A 9,987-nucleotide genomic window follows, 5' to 3' on the forward strand; every position below is an offset into this window, starting at 1 on the left:
GAGAATGATCGAACATGATAAGGGACGTCTCTTGATCGGTTGCTCCTAATGAAGTATGACTAATCTTTTCGTTTTTTTCTTTCCCTACTTTTATTTCTTTTCTGGGTATAAAAGCATACTTGCTTATTTGCATGGTTGTGTTAGTTTTACCATAGAAGCGATGTTAGTATGCTAAATCAAATTATGCCGGGAGGTTTTTAGCTTTGTTTTAACAGGATCACTAGAAGAATTTGTCCACACACGGCAGTCTATTTACGGTACTTAGGTACAACATACATACGTCGTCTGCTATTTCGTGTATCAAGTCTTTGAACAGCACCGATCCACTCAAGATCCTGTTATGTTGACACATGAATGGACTTGCTTCTCTCAGCAAATTTTGTTCTCATTTCTCGCAAGCAATACACATATGAATACATGGCGTGTGTCATCATTTGTTAACAATGGACAGGATTAATCAAATTTAAAATGATCACATCTCCTTCTATCTAGTAAATAACGATGCATGCCATGCATTCAAACGTGCATTGTAGGAAATGGAGAGCAGATCCATCGAAGAAGAACTATATTCGCTATATCTATGTTTTTTTTTTAGCAAGTGAACATGCTTACTAATGATTAATCACTGGGTTGGTCTAGCAGTTAAGGGCAGAGTTCTTTTTATCGTCAGACTTAAAATTTCAAAAAAAAAAAAGGAAAAAAGAAAAAGCGTAACATGCACAAATCAGAATGAATGGAAGTACTAAATTCAGCTCTTAAACAATTTTCTTAAAAATCAGGATGACAAACACAAGTACTTGCGTATTAGTTAGCTAATCTCCTTGTCCCTTGGAGTGTGAGAATGGAAGTCGGGCAGAGGCATCCATCCTATGCTTCGCATTGTCCTGAAAAAATATCCCAGATACTCTAAACAAGTTGCGTGTGGCAGTCACGTACTCACATGGTACTTTGATGGAGCAGTTCAATTCAAGGTGCAGATGGGGGACACCACACCCAAGTCTACATCCCCCAAAAGCTCTCCATACAAAATGCGGTTTAGCATCAGTAGTGACTGGTGGGGTTCATTTTCATCCGATCATGTGCTTCCGCACAACTTTGAGATTCATACCTCTCTACGTCACCCATTCATTCACTCTCTCGCATTAAGTACGTGAGTTGAAACATATGATCGATTCGGTTTGTTTGGATTGCTTCATATTTTTCCAATTTTATTTACTTACATCATCTTTACAATTTTCAATACACCTTTTTATCTTTCCAATATCTTTATATCTCACATACATCACATCACAAAAAGTGCTACAGTAAAAATATCCCAAATAATCCCAAATAACTTACAATCCAAACAGACCGATAACTCACCATTGACATCACTTGGTTAACCGTTTGTTATGGATATATATCAAATCAACTTGGTTAGTAATTGTGCCACTTAACTCATCACAATTCAGCTTAGCAGTGAGATTATTCAATCCTTGTTTGGATTGCGTATTTCTGGATTTTTTTTAGAAAAATTACTGTAGCGATTTGATATATGTGAGGTAAAAATGTGATTGGAAAATGTGTTCACGAAAAATGTAGAAATTTTTCTTTGAAAAATTGCTATCCAAATAAGGTTAATGTTTTTTTACCAATTGAGCTAGATTTTGGGACATTCTTTAATTTTTAGCACACTGATTGCTTACCACCTTTATGTGTGTGTGTGTCTATATATATATATATATATATATATATATATATATATATATATATATATATCCTTGTTTAAGATTGAAACTAACTAGATGGAAAGGGGCTCGACGCCCACAATAATGGCGGCAGCGGCATCAAGCTGGGTACACTGGTGAGTGGGCTCATCCTTATCAAGTGTTTAATCGACAAATCACTACTATTTTTAAGAGTTCAATGGGCCTACGTACGAATTTGAGTGCGTTGGCCTTTTCCGGGCGACTTTCTTATTTATTGCAAAATGTTAAAGTAAAATTTTATCTTCTGTGTTCTTCTAATCCCTGCCATTATCGGTAAAATTGTGCCAAAAATACATAATCATTTATTTAGTCCTTTTGTTTGTGAACTTACTTAGAACACCAATGCCAAAAAAAAAAAAAAAAAAACAACTTTTAAAAGTCAATGTGAAGATCTTATGAGTTAACCACTCTAACTAGTAGAACTGTTTTTCAGTTATTTTTTTCCTTAGGGGGCTCAACCGTTACAATAGAAACAGAAAGCTGTTGATCCGGACTCCAAATGCATGCGCTAATCAAGCACGTTGGCAAGGACCAGTATATTACTTCCCCAATAAAAGAAATTCAAAGTATTTGACTGTGGATTCATTTCTGACGACTTTAATGCCTGAGAACCAAAATCAGACTTCGATTAAAAAAAAGCAGTTAATTAGATTAGATGCGGCAGGTTATTAAAACAAGAAACGATGAAATGAGATTACTGTGAAGTGCAACAAACAAACCAAAGGTTTTGATTATCTATTGAAGTTAGTAGTGTTGGTGCTTCAGGGCTTGTTGTTCGATTCATTATTTTAACTGATTATAAATTCTGATTTTGGATAATGAAATCGGCCTTGTTTGGCAGATAAGTTTTTTGTCAAATTTATCTGTCACAAGTTTTTTAAAAGCTTTAGCTACAGTAACCTCAAAAAACTTTTCAAAATTTTTAAACCATACACTTAAAAATATTCAAAAAAAATAAACACACTTCAAAAATTTTTTAAAAAACTTGTACAGTAAAGTTTTAGACAAACACCTAAACAACTCACTTGCCAAACAGGGTCACGGTTTTTATGGTATTTTCGATTGATTTTGTATTCTGATTAGATTTTTTTTTAATAAAAAATTAAAATATATGATCACTTAAAGAGTAGTTTTTACTTATTCTGATTATACTCTACAAATAGTTTTTATAATTAGATTTTGTAAAATTCAGAACAACTAAGAGCAAGGACAGAGTGATGCTACTCTTATCGGATTTCTTAAGCATCCGGTAAGGCCGCTCCTCAACTCAACTGCGCGTGAAAGCATATAGCTTTCCTTAATCGCTAGACTTCCTGTTCGTCCTTGGGTTAAAGATCCCAAAAAAGACAACGAATAATCTGTTTTTTTGCCGCTCCTGGGAACATGCTAATTGCAAAGTAAATACATTCGACCGACCAGACTCTTTCGGCTGTCCATGTGGAAGCATTAGTTAAACTTGTTTGTATTGCTTCTACATTGGATACAGACAGCTATGGTGGTAGTATGGTTGATCTCCCCAACCCAAAAGGCAAAAGACAACCAAATTGTATTTGGTTTGTCAAAAGAGCGTTTGGATTGTCATTATTTACTTACTTGTATCACAAACATAATTTTAAATATAATTTTTTATTTTTTTAATTATTTTTTTATTACACGTACGTGACATTACAAAAAATACTACGATCATTATTTTAAATAATCTCCTGTTCATACACAGGGCTTCACAGAATTCGGATCAGACTTAGAGGTTAAGTATGGTGGCCTATCCCCAAACCTAACATGCTAAGTCAACCATGCAGGTGAACCGGTGAAATAAGTTAAAGCAACCCCAACTATAAAACCATAGTACTGTAAAGCAACCCCAACTACAAAACCATGGTATTGTTGACGTCACAAAAAGAAATAATTTCAGAACCCCTCCTAAAATTTTTTATAATTTCACTAAGCTCCCTTAAAATTTTAAAAATTACACTTACCTCTCTTGTCCACCTAATATGACAATGTTAATCTTACCATTTTAATAAAACTCTCTTGTTGGGTGTGCATATGCAAAGAGTGGGTTTTATAATCATTGTATCACAAGCAACACTAACTCAATAAAATAAAATAAAAAGGATCCAAAACTACTATCAAATTATGATAATTTTACCAATCCAAAAATTCACAAACCCTAAAAGTGTAGTGATGACACTTTCTTCTCCGATTTAGAAAAAACATGTGCATTACCAATAAAGCACCATTGAATCATAATGATAGAGTTATTGTTATAATTGCTTATTAAACAACAAATTTGGTACTGAAAACTTGACAATCTTTTCTTATATTGTACTAAAATTTTATATTAGTACTGCTTTAGAAAGTAATTGAACTATACAAGGTGAGAGTATTTTGGGATATTCGTTTAGAATGTTGACAAAATTTAAGGTTTGGTTACCAAACGCATCAAATCAGAGGTGATAAAATGTAATTTTTAAAATTTTAAGGGAGCTCAATAAGATTATCAGATAACTTCGCAGAGGTTTATGAAATTATCCCTAACAAAAATCCCTGCCTCCAACAAATGGCAGGTGGATTGCGTGGGTAGACAAATGTACGATCCAACTACTAAACCCCAACTGAACTCCTGACCAAATATGTGGAGGTTTTCCAAACCCGATTACCTGCCCCAAACTCCCTTTAAATGCTTGCCAAACCCTCAAAAAAATACGAGTGATTTCGGAAGGAATCTTAATTTATCAAAGCCCCACCACCTCTCAATTACTTATTCATTAACTGCATCTCAATTCTCATTTCTATCAGTTTCTCCCACTACTACTACTACTACTACAACATCATCAACAACTCTGCACCAAGTCCCTACCGTTCTTTCACTGTTGAACTTTACTAGTACTACTACAAAGTCTAGTGCTACGATCAGCTAAAGGTAATCGTATGCTGCTGGCTTCGTTTTATGGCTTCCGACGAGAGAGAAACTCGTTTGCTTCCATCTGAATTATTCCACCAAGAAGACCATGATGTTTCCTCCGAAGATTACAGCAACAGCAGCAGCAATAATAATAGTGGTGGTATCCTGGTTTCACCAAAAGGGTTGCGTAGTTTGGAATCAAATTTCAGTTTTAGTGGATCAGCGTGCTCGTCTTGGTCGGAATTTAGCTCCCCGATTAGTTCGGAGTTGGGGTCGACGTCCGAGAGTAATGAAAGTGAAGAAGATGATCAGGAATTGTTCATTTCTGAGTTGACTCGTCAGATGGCAGAGTACATGCTCCAGGATGATGATGACGACGACGACGACAATCATAATAATAATAATAATAACAATCAAGATCATGAAAGTTCAGTTTTCAATTACGTCCCCGAAAACCCTGAGGTACTTTTTGGTTTCTTTGGTGAATATATTCTAGTATCAAAAGTTTTTGGATGCATATCTAAATTAATGTCCCTTTTTTTTTCTTGGTTTTGAATAGATACCGAAGGCAATTGATCATACAAGTACAGCTGCTGACTGGTCCAAGTTGAAGTCCGGCTCTGTTTGTTACTACAACAGTCAGGGATTCGTGAACAAATCTGAGAATCCCACTTCAGACCCTGCAAGTGCTAAGAACCTGAATACAGGGATTCACCCAGACGACGATTCAACTGATGAACAGTTCCCACCAGTCCAAGTAAGGAATTCAAGTAGTAGTAGTATTACTTACTCTGTGTTAGGTGGTACCAAATTTTGAATTAATTACTATCCAACCGATGACTAATTAAAGGCAACTTAATTACTACCTTTTTTTTAATGGCAGATTTATCAGTTGAAAAATCAGCCACAAATGAGAAAACAAGGTTCGTATGGGGGAAGACGAGCTAAGGCGACTGAATCAACTCAGCAGCAGCTACTTCAGCACAAGGAACAACAGAGCATGCAGAACAAAGGCAAGGCAAAGAGATACGGCCATACCAAAAAGCCTAGTGTTCCTCTATTCCCTGCGCCACCAGCAGCTGGATCGGGTATGAGGGCAATTTTTCTTGGAGGATCCGAACGAAACGGGTCTTCTGGCACAGGTGTATTCTTGCCGAGTGCAACTTACAGCACACCCGAACCCAAAAGAAAATCCGGTAACTTCCTACTCACTCACCAGTGACTTCTTCACGCTTTTACAATCTCTTTCGTTCCTCTTTCTTTCTTCTTTTTTTTTTTTTTAAAAAAATACTTTAATTTTTTTCTACATAAATAATAGAAAAGAAAAAGAATCACTATCTATAGTTCCTAATACAAATTACTACTAGATGTGGGAACTTGTCTAGATGCCTGAATCAAGATGATATTTTGCTGTTTGTGGTTTTTCCCATTGCAGTAATTAAAACTTAAAATTACAGAAAAGGAAAAAGAAAACAAATCCCTTTTTTTCTTATAAGTACTTCTTTACTGCACTTCTTTCCTCCCAAACAAGCACTATATTTAAAATATCATTTATTCAGTTGGAGTGATTCTAGAAATGTAAAACCTTGTTTGCCGATAATATTATTAAAAAACTCATTAATCAATTTCGAGTTAAAACTCTAGAAATTATGTAGGTTAGTTTAATACTTACTAATACTACGTTGTTGAAGGGTGGTTGGGAGTGTAAGGGTGGGTGGAAGGATGGATGCGGAATCTGTTGGACGATATAAAGAAACTAGTAGAGTACTAAGAAGTTTTGGATCCTGCAATTGTTTGGTTGTGACCGAACGCAGCAAGTGATGGACCCCCCTACGTAGTACGCAAGTAAGGAGTCCTTGGGGGAGGGTGAGATTCCATACCCATCAAAACTCAGCTGTAATTTTCACACTTAAGTTAATACTAAATAATAAGAGAAGTAGAGGAATGGATTCCGGAATATGCAAAATGGGCAGCACACATGCATAGGATAGGAGGCTTGGCCCCAGAATCTTTCTGTGGCTGGCTGGCTGGCTGGCGCGGGATCCACTCATCCACTCGAGTCGTTAATTTTGGGTTCCTCCATTCAAGTGTCTCTGCGAGATACGTGTCTAAAGATGGAATCAATGCTGACCACTCAAACTCCCTCCGGCCCCAATACTCTGCTCTTATCATCTTTTTTTTCGTTGAAATCCTATTTACGATTGAGAAACAGAGGGGCAAGAATATAATTTAATATGCCAAATGGGATCCATGATCCACCTCCCCTATTTGGTTCTTGGCGGTTTTATAGCAGATGGATGCCAGTTTTATGGACCATTGTCGTGCCAATGTCGCTGCTATTTAGGAACTTCTGTTGCTGATTGAGATTTTGCCATGTTTCCTTGAGTGAATTCGCAACTGGGCTCTTAATTAAAGGCAAAAAAATATACATGTATCTACTAGCAAACTAATCCTAGTGTAAAAAGACTGGACTGTAGGAGCAATGAATAATTCGCAAGTAATTTGACTCTCTTTTTCTTTTCTTTTTTTTTTTTTGGGTGGTTGCCTTCTAATTCTATGGACGTATCAGGTTGCTCGACGGTTCTAATACCGGCGAGGGTGCTACAGGCGCTGCAACAGCACTTTAACACGGTGGGTGCGCTGTCACCCTCAAATGCTGCCTCCTCTGCTACTGCTAATCTCCCTTGGCAAAATGGTACTTTCCCATCCCACTCATCCACCTTTCTACGCAACCTCCCTGATTAAATTTAAGCTGGCTGAGTTAGTTGGTTTTGTTTGCTGGCAAAGCAACATCTACCGGTCCGATTCTAAAAAACAGATTAATAGCCTAGTACGGTACGGGAGGGAGACTGAGGATGCAATTTTTCTTTTCCTTTTTTTTAAAAAATTTTTTTTGGTGGCCTGGATTTGTTTTACAGAGGTATTGGCAAGAATAAATGGTTTGCTATCACAGCGAAAGGAACATGCAGAATTCCAGACTCGGCCGGCAGCGGCAGAGGCAGAGGCAGAGGCCGAAACCAACCACCTACAGGAGGATGTGCAGTTACCTCAAGAGTGGACGTATTAAATGATGATCGTCCCACACCTGCGTCTTGGGCGGGCTGGAAGGTGTCAAGAGATTGTTGATGAAGACAAAATAAGTTATTGCAAATAAAATAAAAGAAAGGGTTTGGACTTTCTTGGTTTAAATAAATGATATACCAAGAATCTGCAGGACGCCTTAATAATACGAGTAGCAGTAGTAGTAGTATTAGCTATTGAGCTGAAAACTGTGTCGCTTTCAGCACTTGCCCTCTGCTAAAAGGTGGTGGATGCCGGGCGGGATTGTCAAAATTGGTTGACGGAATAATAAGGAATCAATAATATATTTGTTTGTATTATAGAAACGAATAATTGAGATGGGAGTGCGTTTGTAGGTTTGCTGGCTAAGCGCAGTAATGTGATTGGATAGGAGGGTGACTCTTTGTGTAATTCCTGTGTAAATTATGTGAATCTTGATCATAATTTATAGTAATCATACTACAGCGAATATGAAACTTGTGATTTGTAATAAAATATCGGTTCGAATACAACATATATATATATATATATATATATACACACTCTACTAATAGCAGTACATGGCACTTTTCAATCCTTAGACCTGGGAGAAAGAAAGATCTTACGGTAAATCTTCATATGGACTGCGTTGACAAATGGGACCAGTAGTTCCGTGTGAAAGCTCATCATGAGGAATTGTAGCCGACAAAGGAACTACGAAAGCACTTTTTGACTGTTCGATATTATACATACCCACTTGATTCTTGGAACGTATACGGCTGCAAACGTCAAAATCAACTCATCGAGTGGTGGTCGTGCCAGCAGCAATAGCACCCAAAGCCCCCACTCCTCGCTCTCCACATAATGATAATGGATAGAGAGATTATTAGCGTTGCAATGCCCCCATCTACCTGTGGAGGGCGTAGACAGCGCCCCTATCTAGTTGCATCCAAAGTACTCCTCCGTCATGATGGTGCGGAAATGGAATAATAGAAGTGTGCGGCAGTGAAGTCGGCCGGGATGGCCTACATGGGCCGGCCAACCACCGCCGAAATGATCTCAATAAATATTCCATCTACGTCACTATTCCATCTTTCTGATCCTGCGCTAGCTGGAGCAGGAACAGATGTGAGAGACAGAGACATTTCTCTCTCTGTAACATGCATAAAAGTCGCAATGCTTGTGCATTAGTATCAGTATAAGAGTCGAAACAAGGAATCTTTTCAGAAGAATTGAACTTGGTTTTGTATTAGGCAACTTTCCTCACTGGTCCAACTGGATATCAATTAGTATCAAGCATGATTTCTTTGTGGAACAATATGTATATCAGGCGTATAAAATACATACATACCATCGAAATGCACAATTTTCGTACTGTGTGAAATTTGAGTTGACGAATTTTCAGACCTCTAGCAACCAAGTAATGTATCGTGTTGGTCAAAAAAGGAAAAAAACATAACGTCAAATCATCAGCAAATTATCTATCGCCTTTGATGTTTTCCTTTATTTTTTGTTCAAATACAAAAAGGTCAGAAATATATATGTTATCAGCTTTCTCATTTTTAAAAGCAGAATTGCTTCTAGACATGATCGCAGTAGATGAGAGCGATTACGAAAGTCAAACGAATGAATTGTCCGACTACACTATGATTAGGGGTGTTCGGTAATCGGGGGAATACGCTAAAGAAAACATTTTGGTAATTTGGAAATCAATTTTTTAATATTTATCATCCAAACTTTAGTTTGATAATTTAGATCAGAGAACTGGTGATTCAGGAATATTCGAAATGTCAAGAGTTAGTTAAATTTTCTTAAGAAATTATTACAACTAGATAATATCCTATATTTTTTTTCAACAATATTCAATCAACTTAACTCGAACAAACATGACATGCAAAAAAAAAAAAAAAAAAAGGTTCATAATCCAAAGTCCTAGCTCGTAGTCTTAATTCTTAAACAAAATTGAAGTAAACAAGAATTTGAAATTTATTTGTCAAACTAAACTCTATCATGTCAATTTTCATCTAAATTTGACTTTCAAATAGAGTTATATAGTTAAGTAAGCTAATTAGTATTTAGTAATACGATTAAGAGTTACTCTTATATTTAGTAATATATATATATATATAACATTATATTATAAAATTTTTTGATAATTCGGCAGGTAATCGGTAATTTGATAATGTACTTTTAACGTCTATTCTCGAATCGTTTTATTGAACATTATATTTTGATTTTTTTGAATTCCATTTTATCGATATTCGAAATCCGATCTAGATTGGATCAGCCAATTAT

General features: G+C 36.5%; 1 protein-coding gene across 1 annotated transcript; it reads left to right on the top strand.

The window, feature by feature from the left end:
* The first annotated feature begins 4,453 nt into the window (after positions 1-4,453).
* LOC113710345 (uncharacterized) lies at positions 4,454-8,225 on the top strand. The gene is made up of 5 exons (XM_072060526.1): positions 4,454-5,115; positions 5,213-5,410; positions 5,537-5,849; positions 7,223-7,348; positions 7,572-8,225. Exons 1-5 carry the CDS (start codon positions 4,699-4,701, stop codon positions 7,718-7,720), a joined length of 1,203 nt encoding a protein of 400 aa, XP_071916627.1. The 5' UTR covers positions 4,454-4,698; the 3' UTR covers positions 7,721-8,225.
* The last annotated feature ends 1,762 nt before the right edge of the window (positions 8,226-9,987 follow it).

Source organism: Coffea arabica, chromosome 1e, assembly GCF_036785885.1.
Source record: "Coffea arabica cultivar ET-39 chromosome 1e, Coffea Arabica ET-39 HiFi, whole genome shotgun sequence".
Lineage (NCBI taxonomy): Eukaryota > Viridiplantae > Streptophyta > Magnoliopsida > Gentianales > Rubiaceae > Coffea > Coffea arabica.

Coding starts and splice junctions, on each gene's coding strand:
- LOC113710345 (XM_072060526.1), top strand. CDS start 4,699: ATGGCTTCCGACGAGAGAGAAACTCGTTTGCTTCCATCTGAATTATTC. Junction 5,116..5,212: donor ACGTCCCCGAAAACCCTGAG/GTACTTTTTGGT, acceptor GGTTTTGAATAG/ATACCGAAGGCAATTGATCA. Junction 5,411..5,536: donor AACAGTTCCCACCAGTCCAA/GTAAGGAATTCA, acceptor TTTTAATGGCAG/ATTTATCAGTTGAAAAATCA.